This window comes from Pseudorca crassidens, chromosome 20 (genome assembly GCF_039906515.1).
Source record: "Pseudorca crassidens isolate mPseCra1 chromosome 20, mPseCra1.hap1, whole genome shotgun sequence".
Lineage (NCBI taxonomy): Eukaryota > Metazoa > Chordata > Mammalia > Artiodactyla > Delphinidae > Pseudorca > Pseudorca crassidens.
The window spans coordinates 13,202,605-13,219,448 of record NC_090315.1 but is presented as its reverse complement, the minus strand read 5'-3'; the positions used below and the strand labels follow the sequence as shown (position 1 = coordinate 13,219,448).

Genomic DNA, 16,844 nt, shown 5'->3' with positions numbered 1-16,844 from the left:
GGAGCGGCCGCAAGGGACCCCCGCCAGCCCCACCAGCTGTGTGAGCCAGCTAGTGCGAAGCTCGCGTCAGAGAGGCGCGGCCTTGTGGCGCCTTTGATGATGAGGTGGGCATCCACCAGGGTTTTGTTTGAAGAAAGGATTTTACTGCCATGAGCAGGTTTGAATGTTTCCTCTCTAGTCCACAGGTCGTGAGCACGGCCCATACTTCTTTTTGGTTCATATGATGATTTTTTTTTAAGTAGATGAATTAGTGGAAACTCTTAAAAATCAGGTAGCTTCCCCTCCTCTCCCCTAGTGCCCCTACCAAAAAAAGCACGCTGGATTGCTCCTTTTGAAAAGCTGGACCACCTGCCTCCCTGGGCAGAGGTCGGTTGGTTTGAACAGCAGCCTCCGTCTTGAGGCAGGCCTGTGCTTTCTGCTCTGCCCGCCTGCTTCCTGCACCCGCCTGGTCCCTATGAGCATCCGAACGCGCCTTCCCTGCTGTAGGACAGTCAGCGGAATGGGTCCCGGGCAGGAAGGGCCTGGCCCAGGGGCCCTCACAGGGTTGGCCTGTCCCGCACACCACCCGCCACGGTAACCCTGCCTTCTCCTGCACCAGGCGTGCTCATGTACCGGAACTACCCCCTGGAACTGTTCATGGCCCAGTGCTACGGCAACGTGAGCGACCTGGGCAAGGGGCGCCAGATGCCCGTCCACTATGGCTGCAGGGAGCGCCATTTCGTCACCATCTCCTCTCCACTGGCCACGCAGATCCCTCAGGGTGAGGATGCACGCCCCGGCCCGCACACACAGTCTGACGTCGTTACCCTGCTCGGGCCCTAGCCTCCCCCATCCCTTCCGGGGGCTTCCTGGTGGCGCCACGGTCCTAGCGCTGGCCTGGGCTCTAGACTTACACGACCCCTCTTGTCTGGGACCCTCGCAGGAGGGCTCTAGTGGCATCTTCGCCCCATTCGGCAGGTTTGAGCACAATCACGCTGTCAGTTTCTCACGCTTGTGCCCAGCCTGTGTCCGTTCACCGGCACAGCCAGCTGCGTGGGACTGAGCGTGTGCCAGCTTCCTTACTAAAGGTCACCCGGCCGGTAGCAAGAAGAAGAGGCACTCAAATCGTGGACCATGTGGCTCCAGAGGCTGGGTTCTCCACCCCGGCCCTGTCCTGCCTGCCCTGAGTGCCTCCCCTAAAGCTTACTCCGCAAGTCCACGATGCTTAGCGCAGTTGGTGTGGCTTCTGTTAAAGGTGACTGCTTGTGAAGCAGCCCCGCCAGGGGGAGGGCTGTGGCCACACACACAGTGCAAAGACAGGGATGTGGACAGCCCCCGCCCCCGCCCTGTGGAGCCTGCACTCGGTCAAGGGTCAGTCTGCTCCAGGGCAGACACGTGAACTGATGTGTACAGGGCTTAGAGTGCCTGGCATGTCAGAGGGCCCTGGGCACGTTCGCCCGGTGTGTTCTATTTGGGAGCAGGAGCAGTTTGTGTCTGAGGTGGGAGGCAGACAGGGCAGCTTTCTGGGAAGAGGTAGCATTTTCACTGATTTCCATTTCGTAGGCTTTCCATAAGGTGGGGCCTGGCCCTCATCTTCCATTTGGGTGACCAGTTAAGTCACTCAGTTGGCCAGTGTACGGAGTCCATGCTGTGTGCTGGGTGCCATTCTAGGTGCCTTGAACAGAGGCAACAAAAACCTCAGCCTTCCTGCTGCTGACACTGGTGCGAGAGACGGACAATAAACAGGATGAAGTAACACATGGAGTGTGTCAGGGGTGACAAGGCCCACAGGGAAAAGTAAAGCTGAGAGGGAGTGGTTCTTGATGGGGGAAGGTGGGGACAGCTGTCACCAGGTGACAGTACAGACCAGAAGGTGAGAGAGGGAGCCACTAGGGATGTGGAGGCGGGTGCCTGCTCGGTGACGTGTCTGAGGTGCCAGGAGGAGCCAGTGGGGCAGGTGTGGAGGGAGGGGTGCGCACAGGTGGGGTCTCAGGCTGTCGACTTTTGAAGACACTTTGACCCAGAGTGGCCCCGAGCTGGGGGAGGGGGAGGAGTCCGCTGCAGAACCACCTGCCGGCTCGGCTGCTGCCCTGAGGGTAACAGCTTGGGTGGGAGGAGCAGGGGGCTGGGGAGGAGGCAGCTCGGGCCAGAGGTGGGGCTGGGACCACCAGGGAGAGGTTAGGGAATGGGGAGAAGGGGTCGGATTCTGGCTCCGCTTTGAAGGCCGAGCGGGCATGGGGGCGTGACAGAAAGTCAGGAGTCAAAGATGCTGAAGTTCGTGGCCTGAGCAGTTGGAAGGATGGAAGGATGGAGCTGCCGTCAGCCGACGGGAGGAGACTGTGGGCGGGGCAGCTTCTGGGGGGGGCGGCGGCTCAGGTGTTTTCTTTCCCCTCAGAGCCTGGCAACAGCTAGCCTGAGGGCCGGAGCCCCGGGTTGGGGTGCGAGGGTGTGGACGCAGGGAGGGTATGAGTGCAGGGAGATGCGTGTCTCTGCTCCTGCAGCGGTGGGGGCAGCCTACGCGGCCAAGCGGGCCAACGCCAACAGGGTCATCATCTGTTACTTCGGAGAGGGCGCGGCCAGTGAGGGGGACGCCCACGCCGGCTTCAACTTCGCCGCCACCCTCGAGTGCCCCATCATCTTCTTCTGCCGGAACAACGGCTATGCCATCTCCACGCCCACCTCTGAGCAGTACCGCGGGGATGGCATCGGTACGGGCCCTGGGGGCTGCTCCCCGCTCTGCCTGCTCCCTCTCCTTCCTCCCCTCTCGCCCCACTCCCTGCTCCTGTCTCACCTGAGCCCTGGGGCCTGACCTGCCTCCCTGTCCCTACAGCGGCTCGAGGCCCCGGCTACGGCATCCTGTCCATTCGCGTGGATGGCAATGATGTGTTTGCTGTGTACAACGCCACCAAGGAGGCCCGGCGGCGGGCCGTGGCGGAGAACCAGCCCTTCCTCATTGAGGCCATGACCTACAGGTGCCTGCCGCGCCCCCTGCCTCCGCCCCCGTCGGCCCCCAGCCTCGACCACTGCTGTCCTCAGCACCTCCCCCACGTGGATCACCGTCCCCGCGGTACAACCCCACTGCCCTGCACCGTGTAGCCCCTTCCGGCCTTTATTCCATTTCCCGCCTTCTCCCCTAGTCCCCCCCGTTCCTTCCTGACCCTCACCTGAGGGGCGCCAGCCTGACCCTGGGTCCCCCTCCCGCTGGTAGGATCGGGCACCACAGCACCAGCGACGACAGCTCAGCGTACCGCTCAGTGGACGAGGTCAATTACTGGGACAAGCAGGACCACCCCATCTCCCGGCTGAGGCACTACCTGCAGAGCTGTGGCTGGTGGGACGATGAGCAGGAGAAGGCCTGGAGGAAGCAGTCCCGCAAGAAGGTGAGGAAGGGCCACCCTCCGTTGGAAACCACCCCAGGGGTCGTGTTCCGGGATGGTGTGTCACGGAGAACCCTGGAAGGATGGGGAGGCTGGGGGTTGGGGGCCATTGAATTGGCAGCCTCGGGGATAACCCTGGTGATGTCTCTAATGTCATGATGCCAGGACACGTGCACCTTAGCCGTGTTCTGCCCTCAGCTCCTCCGCCTCTGAAGAGGGATACTGGGGTACCCACCTCAGGAGCTTGTCTGAGGGTTTGCATCTGATCCAGATGGGGTGTAAGTGTCCGCCAGAGTCTGTGCACTGCCCTCCTCGGCCCTGGTCATCAGACACCAGAAGCACTGCGGCCCAGTGGGCAGGGCAGACCCTGGTGTCGGGCAGCATGTGCTTCCTGGCTCTGCCCCTGACCACGGCATCGTGGGCATGTCCCTTCTCTGTGCCTCGGTTTCCTCACCTCTGAGCTGCCTGCTTCTTAGGGCTGCTGAGAGGCTGAATCGATTCCATACTCTTAGTATAGTGCCTGGTTCTGCTAAGGATGGAGATGCTGGGATTTGGGACATCAGTTGTCACCACTATTTTTTTTTTCTTTTTAATTTATTAAATTTATTTATTTTGGGCTGCCCTGGGTCTTCGTTGCTGCGTGCGGTCTTTCTCTAGTTGCAGCGAGCGGGAGCTACTCTTCGTTGCGGTGTGCGGGCCTCTCATTGTGGTGGCTTCTCTTTGTTGCAGAGCAGGGGCTCTAGACGCGCGGGCTTCAGTAGTTGTGGCACGTGGGCTCTAGAGCGCAGGCTCAGTAGTCGTGGCGCACGGGCTTAGCTGCTCCGTGGCACGTGGGATCTTCCCGGACCAGGCCTCGAACCCTTGTCCCCCGCATTGGCAGGCGGATTCTTAATCACTGTGCCACCAGGGAAGCCCGTCACCACTATTTCTATTGTCCACGTGGGAACTTGAAGCTCAGAGGGTTAACCCCTCGCCAGGATCCCACAGGTAGGAAGCAGGTTCCTGGGTGAGAGGTCGGCTGCCTGCCCACTGCCGCTTGTCCCCCAGGTGATGGAGGCCTTTGAGCAGGCCGAGCGGAAGCTGAAGCCCAGCCCCAGCCTGCTCTTCTCAGATGTGTATCAGGAGATGCCTACCCAGCTCCGCAAGCAGCAGGAGTCTTTGGCCCGTCACCTCCAGGCCTATGGGGAGCACTACCCCCTGGATCACTTCGAGAAGTGAGGCTACTTGGCCCATCCCCACCTACGCCAACTCTGCCTCTGAGGGCAGAGGCGGCCAGGGCAGCACTTGGGGCGGCTCCTGCCTCTCCATGCTGTTAACGTTGGTGGGGCCTTGGTCAGCCCCTTCTTCGCCTTTAGTTACAGGGTCTTCTCCCAGGGGCTGGGCAAGGGCACCTCCAGGACTGGAAGCCCCTCAGGGCTGGGGGTGGACGTGGCAGGTCAGCCTGTGGAACTTACTCAGAGTGAGAGGTGGTCAGCAGGTAGTGAATAAACTATGTCTCTGCATTTGGCTTCTTGCTACCTCTGGTTTCTGTTTCCTGGAGTTGGGGATGTGGGAGGAGAGGCCAGCATGACTGGTTTGGGACCACCCATGCTTCTCCAGTTGAGATAAATAAGGCCAAGGCTGTTGAGCTATCTTCTTCCTCCAGAAACTTTTGCAAGCTGGAAGGTCAGCTTCAGCAAACAGGATGGGGGTGGGGTCCTCCAGAGATGGCCTCTTGTCTCCCATAGAACGGGTCAAAGCTGGTGTCCAGCAAGGTGACCGAGAGGCCATCGGAGCCGGCCTTGCCCAGTAAGGGTGGGGAGAGCGTCTGGTGTGAAGGTCAGGGTGCAGCTGAGCTTTGCTCCGTAAACTGCCTCAAGGCCCCATAGACAGAGACGACAACTCCAGGCCCCGTAGACAGAGACGACGACTCCAGGCCTCAGAAACTGAAAGACGGAAACAGTCTGTCGCCTCTTGGGGAGGCCCAGGGAGGGCTCGGGCAGCCTCCATTCCAGGACCTCCTTCCTCGCACCGAGGCCTAGAAAGAGAGGCTGAGCAAGGGGCTGGCGCCAAGGCCCAGGCCAGGTCTGCCCTCCCCGCCCCGCCCCACCTCCGAGTCTCAGCACTGGAGCTGAGGGTCCCGCAGCTGTTTCCAGAGCCGGACGCTGTCCTGGGGGCTGAGGGGCCGCACCAGCAGCAGGTCACGGAAAGCACAGGGGTCAGCAGTGCGGCCTGCCGGCCAGGCCGTGAGGAAGCCTTTGTGGGTCCTGGGGGCCAGGCCCAGGGCTTGGAAGCACAGGCCGGTGTAGACATCATCGAAGGGGAAGGGGGCCACGCGGGCCGCCGCCCGCAGCAGCCAGGGTGCCAAGCGGCCCGCGATGATGTAGCCGCCCCCACTTGCGTAGGCTGGGTAGCTGCCTTCAAAGAAGGACCCAGGCACGTAGAAGGGTCCTCCAGGCTTCCGGAGGGGCTTGGCCTGGGTGAAGACCTCACCCAGGTAGAGGCCACGGGCCGTGCTGGGCGGCAGGGCCCGCAGGTGGTCCAGAAGGGCGGGGACGCGGACGAAGGCGTCATCCAGGGCTTGCAGGATGAAGCTCACGCTGGGGCAGTGGCGGCCCAGCCAGGCCAGCAGCAGGAGGTCCTTGAGCGTCTGGTTGAAGGGGGCGTCAAGGAAGTCCCAGAGCAGCAGGTCGCTGTAGCGGCGGCTCTCCCAGGCCACCAGCGAGCCTAGGTCAGGCCTCCCCTCGCCCGCCGGGGACCCCAGCAGGAAGAGCAGCCGGACCCCGGGAGCCGGCCTGCCCCACGTCTCCCTCACGGCCTGTCGTTCTGCAAAGCGCCCTGGTTCCGACTTGACGGCCAACAGCAGGTAGGGGACGTCGGGGTCCTCGCAGCTGGCCACCTGGCCACCGCCACCCCTGGGCAGCCACCGTGGGAAGCTCCGGCAGGCTGCCGACAGCAGGAAGTGGCGGAGGTCCTCGGGGTAGGAGGCGAAGTCGGGGATCTCGGCCGCAGCGGCAGCTCCCCAAGCGCGGCAGCCCCCCACCTCGGTGCTGTCCCCACTGGGCAGGGTCCCCAACCGCCACTGCTGCTGGTTCCAGTAGGCCGAGGGCAGCGGGTCAGTCTGGCCCAGACGGGCCGAGAGGTTAGCCGGCAGGGTGGGCTCGGGGCTGGCTGGCGTGGGGCCTGGTGGGGTGCTGCGGGGTCCCGGGTAGGCCTTACCCAGCCGGGGCTCAGACGTCCACTCGATGTACACTTTGAGGCCCAAGAGTGTGAGCAGTGCTGACAGGCAGAGAAGGCACTTGGGGCAGCGCATGACCCGGCCCAGGAAAGGGCAGCTGTGGGACCTGCGAAAGAGCCACAGAGGCCTTTTGGGGTGCAGGGGCGGGCCCTCGGGCCCTGCCGAGCCCTCCAGGGCTTCTCGTAATCTCAGACCCTAAACCAGCCCTCCACCAACGACCCTGTACGAATCCCTATTCTACTCGCATTCCAGCACCCTGTTCTTTCCACTCAGCCTAGCTCCTTCTACTTTCGTAGAAACCTGGGAGGCTACCTATTCCCCATCTGCACCCCAGAGACCAGGGACTCCGCCATTCCAACCTCCCTCTCCCCCCAGTTCATCCCCCTTACCAGGAGTCAGTATCACCGGGGTCACCTCCTCGCCCGACAGTCCCCACCCCAGGCACGGCTCCCTCCCCTTTACCTCTGGGTCTGGCTCTGGCCAGCTCCAGCGCCCTGGGCCTTGGGCCGGCCCTCTGCCCTCGTCCGGCAGCGCTGGTGTCTCCAGCACTGTTGTTCTCCAGCCCAGCCCAGCCCAGCCCAGCCCAGCCCAGCCCAGCCGGTCTGTGGGAGGCTGGGAGGGCCCCAGGGGCCGGGAGGGACCGGGGCGGGGCTGAGGGAGGGGAGGGGGGAGGACAGGAGGCAGACCTGAGGGATGGGGCTGTGGCGTGTTGGGGCTGGTTTTCTGGTGAGACAGCGGGAAAGGTGCAGGGGTGGCTGCAGAGACCGGGAGCTGACAGGCTGGGGAGGGGAGAACCAGGGGGCCTGGGAGAGAGTCCAAGGGAGGGTGAGGCCGAGGGGCTGGGAAGTGTCAGAATGGCCCAAGGGCAGGCAGAGTCCTGAAGTGGCCAGCCTGGAGGCCAGGGGCAGGGCCTGGCCGGGGGAGGAGGGTGTGTGTGTGTGTGTGTGTGTGTGTGTGACTGTGCTGAAAGGGCATGGGTGACCTTGCCAGAGGTGGGGGTGTGTGGCCCGGAGTCAGGGTGGGGATGGGGAAGGGGGCTGTTGGGAAGGAGGGGATACAGGCAGAGACCGACATTGCAGAGAAAGAAGAGACAGCCAGGGAGACCCCGGGGGCAGGCAGGGAGGAGACAGGCGGCAGAGATTCAGGAAGGCCCAGAGGAGAGAGCTGCAAGAAGAGAGAGATAGGACGGGAAGGTGGAGACAGCTGGCGAGAGATAAGGGAAGCCCTTGTGGGGGAGGGTGGAGAGATGTGCAGGGGCAGGTGGAGGGACGACGGGGTGGGAGCAGAGAGCAGGGAGTCTGCCAACCGAGCCAGAGCCAGGCAGAGGCAGCCAGACCCAGAGAGGAGCCGGGGAGGAGCAGATGGAAGGGGTGGGGGGAGGGGGGGCCAAGCCAGAGGGCAGTGAACGGGGCGGTGGGGGGCACCAGGAGCCCTGGAGCTGCGCTGACCCCTGTGCCTCCTCCCTCCCTCCCTGGTCCCACACGCAGGCCCTGACTCTGCCACGCCCTGAGGCCCTGGCTCTGCCACGCCCTGAGGCCCTGGCTCTGCCGACAGCGGCAGGCATGGTGATTCCAGGGACACTCCCATCCGGCCCCCCGGGACCAGAGAGGGTGTCTGCCGGTGTTTCCGTCACAGCCCTCCGGAGGCGTCTGCTGTTTGGGCTGCATCAGCTGTCTGGGGTGGCAGGCAGGTGGGGCCGCCTCATACCAGAGCTCCTGGAGCCTGGGCTGGGACGCAGGGCCCCCCAGTGAGCCCGGCCTGACCCCCTTCACCCCCACCCGGGTTGGGAACTGCCCGGATCACCTCAGGAACCCTGTCCTGGACAGGGCAGCAGCAGCTGATCATCTGTCTAGCGGATTCCCTCTCCCCAGGATTGAATAATGGAGCCCATGGGACCAGATGGAGGACGAGGGTATGGAGAAGGTGGGGAATACTGATGGAATAAAAGCAAGAGGGGGCTGGGGCCGGGCCCTGAGAAACCTTGGAAGGGGTCTCCAAGCCCTCTTCTCCCCAGGCCGGGGTGGGGCCGTCCAGGCCCCCCCGACTCGGCTCATCTAGCTTCTCCCAGGGCGCGGAGGTTTCTCCACCGGGGGCCGAGCTGCCGCGTACCTCAGTCTGCAAATGCTCCAGTCAGGAGAGAGAAACCGCTGGGCAGCCGGAAGGTAAAGTGGAACGTCGAGAATGACTGAAGAGCTGCCCTCTTGTGGAGCGCGGTCGGGTGGGTGTGCGGGCTGAAAGCGGAGCACCCCACCTTCCTGTCTCCCCCAGCCTTTGAATCTCCCTCTCCAGATTATGCGAGGGCGGTTCTGGCTTCTCGCCTTAGTAACTGCAGGTCACTGTTGAGTCCCAATGCCGGCCAGCCAACTAAGCAAGCTGTCCGGACCACGCCAGCTGCACTGGCTAACTTGTTATACCCAGAAGCTCTAGTAAGTGCCCTCCTAGCGGTGAACTTGGCCCCATGCAGTGTAAGATCCACTGGCCTAACACCCTGAGAACCCACTGCTGTGCAGGTTCCCCAGAGGTGACTCTACATCTGTCTGCAAGTCTTGCCCTTCAGTGTAAGAGCAGTTCCCTTCTGGGTCGTAGTGAGCACCTGTCCTCTGGAGCGTGCTGAGACTTGACCCCTGGCATCTGTGGGTCTAGTGGCAGCAGGGAATGCTTGTGAGCAGGATAGCTGGTGGTCTCCTCACACGGGTAAGGGAGGCTCCCAGTGACTTGGGAGTTCGAGATCATCTTTCCTTTGGGTCCAACCAGATGACCCGATTCCAGATTTCTGGATCCCACTGTTTACCAGTGCCCTCACTTTCTTATGAGAAACTTGTCAAGACTGGGAATTCAACTGTCATAACTCAGCAACTCGAAAACCCAAATGTTGTGTTGTATTTTCAGCAGTATCTACAAGTAAGAACTTTGGGGGGCGGTGGGGGACTGCCATGGGAGCTTTCCAATTCTGAAGGGGTGACTTGAGCTGGGCACTCCAGGCAATCTGCCTGGCCCTATCTTTAGAACTGTCATTACTGCCACAGCATCAAGTGCAGCAGCCATAGGGCCTCCCAGGGCACAAGGCTTCAGTTGGCACCTCATCACGACCCCAGGCAATAGCGTTTTCGTGATGCGGTTGCATGCCTTAGATTTTTGGGTTTTTTTTAATTTTTATTTTATATTGGAGTATAGTTGATTAACAATGTTGTGTTAGTTTCAGGTGTATAGCAAAGTGATTAATGTGCATGTATCTGTTCTTTTTCAAATTCTTTTCCCATTTAGGTTATTACAGAATATGGAGCAGAGTTCCCTGTGTTATACATTAGGTCCTTGTTGGTTATCTATTTTTTATTTTTTAAATGTTTTTGGCCGCACTACGCGGCTTGTGGGGTCTTAGTTCCCCAACCAGGGATTGAACCTGCGCCCTCAGCAGCGGAAGCACGGGAGTCCTAACCACTGGACCACCAGGGAATTCCCTATCTATTGATATTTTAAATATAGCAGTGTGTACATGTCAATCTCAAACTCCCAGTCCATCCCTCCCCCCCACCCTTCCCCCCTGGTAACCTTAAGCTTGGTTCTCTAAATGAGTCTGTTCCTGTTTTTTAAGTTCATTTGTATCTTTTTTTTTTTTTAGATTCTGTATATAAGTGATATCGTATGATGTTTTTCTCTGTCTGACTTAATTCACTTAGTATGATAATCTCCAGGTCCATCCATGTTGCTGCAAATGGCATTATTTCATTCTTTTTAATGGCTAATATTCCATTGTATATATGTACATCTTCTTTATCCATTCGTCTGTCGATGGACGTTTAGCCCATGGATTTCTAATGTCTCCTTTCCCACTGCCGAGGAGCTTAGCAATGCACTCAAGCCAAAGGCGGGATGAAGCCAAGCCCCAGATCCCATCTTCGTGTGTTTATCTCTGGGAACACTCCAAACGCCAGTGCTCTAGCAGTTTGGATCCAGTCTGGAGAGAAGAAAAACCATACGGTAATTTGAACAGGGAAAAGTTTAATATAGAGAATTAATGACTTTCACAGCAAAGTGAAATAAGGAGGGAGATTCATTGGTAAGGTGCCTTGGAATTTACTGGAAATCCACCTTCAGGGGTGTGGTGGAGAGGCATTCACAGGGAGGTGCGTCAGTGGAGGCTCTATAGAACTGCCAGGTCAGGGGTGGTGGGTGCCGGGGAAGCTGCTGACCACCTGACGCTTCAGGAAGCAGGTGCGCAGGGCAGTCATGTGCTGCAGGGCCGCTGAGCTGGCACTCCTGAGTGCCGCCAGAAAGCAAAAGCCTTGCCTCTCTCAAGGAACGTCTCTCGAGCGCCCTCTACTGGCAAACCTTATCAGGCCACTTAGCAAAGGAAAAATATTTCAAAGGCCCAGATCAATTTTCACAGAGCAAACAAGCCAGCTGAATTTGGAGCTGAGTCGGTAACTCAATAAGCGAGAACACTGTGGGGCTTGGGATGCTCCCAGCATTTAGTGGGTGTGGCCCAGGGATGCTTCAGCCTGCAGTGAGCTTAAGTCGTCCCACACAGGGAAGAACCATCCCTATAAAATGCCCATAGCACCTTCTGTATCAGTCAGGTCCTGGCAGGAAACAGTAGCACACTCAAGTGAGATAATCCTACAAGAGTCTTCTGAGAAAAGTCGAGGTTTCTCTGACAAAAGTCAAGAGAAGTTTCTTGACATAGAGGTGGGCGCGCTGTGGGAGCACCACAAGGGAGAGTGCAACTCCCTGAGGCTACTCACAGTCAGAAGCCCTTACCTCCCCCAGGCCTGAAGAGGCAGGAGACGGGGGTTCCTGGGACTGGGAAGGAGAGAATGGTGTGGAAAGGGCTGCCTGACAGGCTGACAGGAGCTGCGAGCTTCACCCCAGGGTGCAGCCAGCCAGAGCACCCCCGCGGTAGGGGACAAGCCACCTCACTCCTCTTGCCTCTGACCTGCCAGTGCCTCTGATCCTAGCCCGACCCCCCGAGTTGAATGAACCCAACTGGAAGCTAGAAGAAGGGTGAGCTGTTAACCTCTCAGCACAGCCCAGCTGAGACCCAGCTCCACACGGACGGGGCCAAAGGCTAGGCAGGGATGGGGCTGCTGGCTGTGTCGCGGGACTGCTCCTCTGGCCCCAACTTGAGGCCCTGGGCCCAGTCAGCCCCCAGAACCTCACAGTTGGGCAGCATCTCCTCCACCAAGATCTGAGTGAGGCCTGGGTTGGACACGGCAGGAAGGTGAGAGATGTCCAATCTGCGGAGGTTCCTGAGGAGGCAAGGTTGGGGCGTGAGGACACGCATGAGGATGGTGTCTGTGGCAGCGGGTGTATGGGAGCATACCCACCCCCACGTTAACCCCTAGCTTTCTAATAAAAATCTTTGTTCAACTACGTGAGACCCACCGTGTTCATTACAAACAGACACCTCTGGCTCCTACTGTGGTTCTGCAACAGTGTAAATTTCTTGGGGTCTCATTAAAACAAAAAGAAAGGCAGGCTAGGAGTCCTCCCATCCTCCTAGAGGCTCCCTGTGCCACTCATCTGTGCTGACCCACCGCAAACGCTCTAGGTCCACCGTGGAGGCAGGGATGTGGGAAGTGCCCAAGAGCGCCCCTCCCTGGCTGGGGGCCCAGCCTGAGCTGAGGTCTCACTGGAGGTGGTGGAGGCAGGCGAGGCCCCGTTCTGAGATGCGGGGGCAGCCGGCCAGCGAGAGCTCTCGTAGCGAGTTGGCTAGCTGGTAGAGGCGGCTGAGACACCAGTCATCCACGTGGGGACAACACTGCAGCGACAGGGACTGGAGCTCCTTCAGGGCCACTGCAGGGGCAGAGGGCAGACGGCACTGAGGGTCCTTCTGGGGCCCACCACGAAAGGGAAAGCGCAGACCTTGCCCACCTCCACCCGTCCCCGCCACACCCCACTCACAGAGGTTGTCCAGGCCTTGGTAGGTGATGGCACAGCCGCTGGCGTCAACAGCTTCTATAGGCACCTCCCGGAGCTTCCAGAGCTCACCAGAGAGACCACGCCCATTTGGCCGCATCCACTCCTTGTCCTGAAACCTGGAAGGGGGGAGAGGGAGTGTCAGCAGGGTCCCCCAGGCCACCAACCTCTTGAGAACACTCCCAGCCCCGTAATAAGAGAACATGGCACACGCACTACACACCAGGCCCTGTACTAAGGGCTTTACGTGTCTGGTCTCACTGGATCCCCTGACAACCCCATCGAAGATGGAACATCTGGCCAATTTTACATACCTGGAAGTTGAGGGTCGAAGAGATTACTGAGAACAGAGAAAAGAGCTATACGACAAGAATCCTTGTAGATGGGCAAAAGTTGAGGTGTTTTCAGACAGGTACATCATTTCTAAGGAAGGTGCTGGAGGAAGTGCTCAAACCAAGTGAAAATTTTACTTGGAACCAAGATGAGGGACAGATGAAGCCTACATGAATTGTTTTCAAAAAAGGAAAGTAAAGGGGGAAACAAAGGGAGGAGGAGGAAGGCAAGAAAAAGGAGGGGAAAGGAGGAAGGAGAAGACGCACTAACGCCGACTGAGCCACGTGCTAAGCCAGCCTGTGACCTGTGACAAGTGTCCAGATTGCAAAATATCTTTGAATCTTTACAGCGCACCTTGTAGGTTAGACACAACTACCATCCCATTTTACAGATGTCAGGAACAAGTCCCCAGCCACACAGCCAGGAGGGGGCAGAGACCAGGGCACGCACGGAAGCCTGTCTGACTGACTGAAGAGCCCGGGGCTTAGACAGCCGCTCTCCCGCCTCCCCCAACCCCACTGTGACACCTTTGCCATCATACTTGACTGCGCCTCCCTGCTTCAGGATGAAATAGGCACCTGCGACGTAGGGGCCATATCGCTCCTTGATGTAGGTGGAGGACCTGCCGGGAGAACAGTAGCCGAGGGTGAGCCTTGGGAACACCACACCCCTCGCCAGGCCCCAGTGCAGCTGAGAGGGTCAGAGTCCACAGCACAGGACTGAGACTGGCAGGCAGGAAAGACTGCAAATATCTACTGAGGGCCTGTGAAGTGCTGGGCACCGGGGGACAGTGGTAATCAAAAGGCAGATAAGTGTCCCTGCCCTTGTGAAGTTATTTCACCGGGGAAACAGGTAACCGAGAAGTAAAAACAAATTGCAGAGTGTCAATTCTGTGATGAAATTAACACCAAGGGACAGACCAGGAGTGCTTGGGTCAGGGGTAGGGATAGAGGAGGCTAATTTAACTTGGGTGTTAAGAAATGCTGCTTGGAAGAGGTGACACTTGAGCAGAGATCTGAGTGTGGGAAGGAATGCAGAGGCCAAGGTAAGAATCTGCCAGGCTAAGGGAACAGCTAGTGCAAAGGCTCAGGGCTTCAATTACGATGGTTGAACGAATAGCAATAAGGACACTGAGCTAGCGGGGGTGAGGGGTGTCCCTGCTAGGGGTCTCAGAGCTCAGTAGGGCCCAGGTTTTCGGCCTTAGAGTTTGGCTTTTATTCTAGTTGCGGTTGGAAACCATTTGAGGGGTTTTTTTTTTAAGATTTTTTTTTTTTGATGTGGACCATTTTTAGTCTTTATTGTGTTTGTTATAGTAATGCTTCTGTTTTATGTTTTGGTCTTTTGGCCATGAGGCATGAGGGATCTTAGCTCCACGACCAGGGATTGAACCTGCACCCCCTGTATTAGAAGGCAAAGTCTTAACCACTGCACTGCCAGGGAAGGCCCCATTTGAGGGTTTTAAACAAAGTAGTAATGTTATCTGTTTCCCTTTCTTAAGAGTCCTCTGGCTGCTGTGTAGACTATAATAGGGGGCAAAAGGTGACCAGTTAGGAGATGACTGCAGTAATCGAACCATAAAATGAAAGGGCTCAGACCAGGCTATAAACAGCGAGGAGGTGACCGACCACCGGTCAAATTTGGGATATTCTGGTATTTTATTGATGGATTGGATGTGGAGGGAAGGGATGCAAAGAGAGGAATCAGGGATTCCTTAGAATGTGGTCTGAACAACTGGGTAAGCAATGGTGCCGTTGACTGGGATGGAGAAGGCTTGGGGGTGAGAAGACTTTTTACGGGGGAAACCAAGGGTAAGCCATGTTAGGTCTGAAGTACCAGCTAGACCTCCAAGAAGAGATGGGTGTTGGGTTGCGTCTGTGAGCCGGAGAGCTTGGGAAGTGTGTGGGCTGGAGACGAAGATGAAAGTGGGCAAGGCTGGCAATGGAAGCCCCAGGGCTGCCAGGAGTGGCAAGGGCAGGGTGGGCACTGACTGGGGAGGCCTGAACAGCAGGGTCGTGTAGGCCAGGGGTTCTCACCGATTTTTCCGGAGCACCTTCAACACCTGCTTCTGGAGCAGGTACTCCCTCACAGCCTCCACATCATAGAAGTGGTCAGCCAGGAACTGGAGCAGCGTCCTCCCCTTCCTCTGACTGCCCCCCGGGTCCACTGACCTGCTCAGGCCACGGATGCCGCTGGTACCCCTGTTCCATACTGGAGCCACCAGGCGAAGGGACTGGGGAGGAGGAGAGGGGAGGAGAGGCTGAGCCTGGAGCCTCCTGTGAGACACACAGCCAGGTCCCCCTGCTTTTGCTCCCAAATCTCCCCTCCTCAGTGCTTCCCTGCTCACTTAATTCTTCTCTTAGAACTTCCAATTCTTTCGGATCCATAAAATTTCCCCATGTTTCCCCCAAGTTCCTCCCCTTAATCAACCTTAAATTCTCTTTGATTTGGCCAAACGGTCTTAGTTTTCCTAAATTCTCCCCCTAATTTCCCCCTAAGCCCTCACTTTCTCTCAAAACCTCTATTATCTGAACTCTTAATGTCCCACAAATTCTCCCCTTAATTTTATCCAAATCCCACCAGACTTCCTGAATAACGCATTCCTTTCCCCCAAATATAATCTTAATTTCTCTCCAAAGCACCCTTAGCTTATCTCTTAAAGCTCCCAAACTCTTCCTTCAATTTCCCCTCCAAAGTTTTCTCTTAGTCTGCCTCAATTTCTTTTTGCTTTAACCAAGTTCTCCCGATAATTTTGCCCAAATCCTTACTTTCCCTTAAAATTCCTCTTAAGTTCCCAACCTCTTACTTTAAGTTTTTCTAGGTCCATTCCTTGATTTTGCCCAATTCCTTCTAAATTCTCTCCACAATATGGCAAATCCTCCCCTTAATTTCCCCTAGGTCCTTCCCTTAGAATTCCCAAATTCACTTCTTGGATCCTGCCCCCACCCCCCATCATCCCTTTGATTTTCCATCAAAATTTCTAACTCTCCCATGAGTTTCCCTCACCTTTGGTTCCCTACCCTTGCACCTCAAATCCCAGTTTCTCTGCCAATCCCTCCCAAACCCTCATCCCTTGCAGGTCCCACTCTCGCTAGCCCCTCGGCTCCAGGAGCTCGCAGTCGGATCCCTCCCTCTGATTGGCTGGGCGCGCTTTCTCGGACCGCACGCGCTGCTTCCCCATTGGTTACCACTGGTTTCTCTCCTCCGCGGCCTGGGAGCCTCACCGATCCTTCCCGGCCCCCGACGGCTACACGTCTCCGCGCCCAACTCGAGGCCTAGCGGGAGAGGCCCCCTGCTCCCCCTCGCTACTTGGTCCCTGGGCGCCGACAGAGGCCCTGAAAGCAGAGCGGACATTAATTGGGGGGCTCCAGAAGCTCCGTTCACTTACCGCCCCGGGGGCCGCCATCTCGCTAGGATTACGTAACCGGAAGGGGCTGGTCTTTTCTTACTTAACCCACCCGGTTCAGGGTTGGGCGTCTTCTCTTATGGCCACGCCCCTCCATTTTTCCAGCCCTCCTCTTAAAGGAGCACACACTTATTACTCTTCTCGGGTTTAGGGATCGCTTGGAGCTCCCTCTGCCATGGGCCTTAAAATGGGACTCGGCAGCCTTTCCCTAGGAGGGCGTGGGCAGTTCTTCCTGTCGGAATACCATCCTTCCCTCCGACTGCACTCTTAGTCCGCCTGAGGACTTCTTCTACCTCTAACTTGCTACCTCCTTAGAACAGGGAATGATGCGTTGAGAAACTGTCCGCCTCTTCTTTAAAGCAGGGTCAGGGAAGGGAAGCGTCCAGTAGATGGTGAGGTTAGACCTCAGGGTAAAGGACAGAGGTGAGATCTCAAGACTAGTATTGTGATGTGTTGGCAATTTCAGTTTGGAGTTCCAGGCTACATCTTAATGCGAAAATTCAATATGAAGTCTTGTGGATAGAATTACTCATTCATTCCTTCTACAAATATTTACTGAGTCCTACCACGTGGCAGGCACTGTTGCAGTAGTGAGGTTGCCATGGGACCAAGACTTTCT

The 16,844-nt window shown here is 57.8% G+C and overlaps 3 protein-coding genes and 1 long non-coding RNA gene across 7 annotated transcripts in view; 2 read left to right on the top strand and 2 right to left on the bottom strand.

Moving 5' to 3' along the window:
• Positions 1-4,863, top strand: part of BCKDHA (branched chain keto acid dehydrogenase E1 subunit alpha) — an 18,945-nt gene extending 14,082 nt beyond the window's left edge. The window contains exons 5-9 of one of the 3 annotated variants that reach the window (XM_067719767.1): positions 599-760; positions 2,481-2,687; positions 2,810-2,951; positions 3,188-3,359; positions 4,404-4,863. In XM_067719767.1, the coding sequence (XP_067575868.1) occupies positions 599-760; positions 2,481-2,687; positions 2,810-2,951; positions 3,188-3,359; positions 4,404-4,574 (854 nt within the window). In that variant the 3' untranslated portion in view covers positions 4,575-4,863. The remainder of the gene's footprint in view (positions 1-598; positions 761-2,480; positions 2,688-2,809; positions 2,952-3,187; positions 3,360-4,403) is intronic. The other 2 variants (XM_067719769.1, XM_067719768.1) reach the window with 2 other exon arrangements.
• On the bottom strand, positions 4,675-7,995 carry B3GNT8 (UDP-GlcNAc:betaGal beta-1,3-N-acetylglucosaminyltransferase 8). Of its 2 annotated transcripts, none has more exons than XM_067719771.1 (2): positions 7,036-7,995; positions 4,675-6,679 (listed from the first exon to the last, which is right to left on the bottom strand). In XM_067719771.1, exon 2 carries the CDS (start codon positions 6,646-6,648, stop codon positions 5,455-5,457), a length of 1,194 nt encoding a protein of 397 aa, XP_067575872.1. In that variant the 5' UTR covers positions 6,649-6,679; positions 7,036-7,995; the 3' UTR covers positions 4,675-5,454. The 2 variants fall into 2 exon arrangements, with proteins under 2 accessions (XP_067575872.1, XP_067575871.1); XM_067719770.1 differs by having other exon boundaries at positions 6,963-7,992.
• LOC137215104 (uncharacterized) lies at positions 7,267-11,943 on the top strand. Its single transcript, XR_010939157.1, has 2 exons — positions 7,267-7,299; positions 8,061-11,943. It is a non-coding gene; the product is annotated as an uncharacterized lncRNA (long non-coding RNA).
• Positions 10,556-16,844, bottom strand: DMAC2 (distal membrane arm assembly component 2). The gene is made up of 6 exons (XM_067719776.1): positions 16,208-16,844; positions 14,856-15,052; positions 13,364-13,444; positions 12,475-12,608; positions 12,204-12,366; positions 10,556-11,819 (listed from the first exon to the last, which is right to left on the bottom strand). The coding sequence occupies exons 1-6, from the start codon at positions 16,223-16,225 to the stop codon at positions 11,639-11,641; spliced, it is 774 nt and encodes a 257-aa protein (XP_067575877.1). The 5' UTR covers positions 16,226-16,844; the 3' UTR covers positions 10,556-11,638.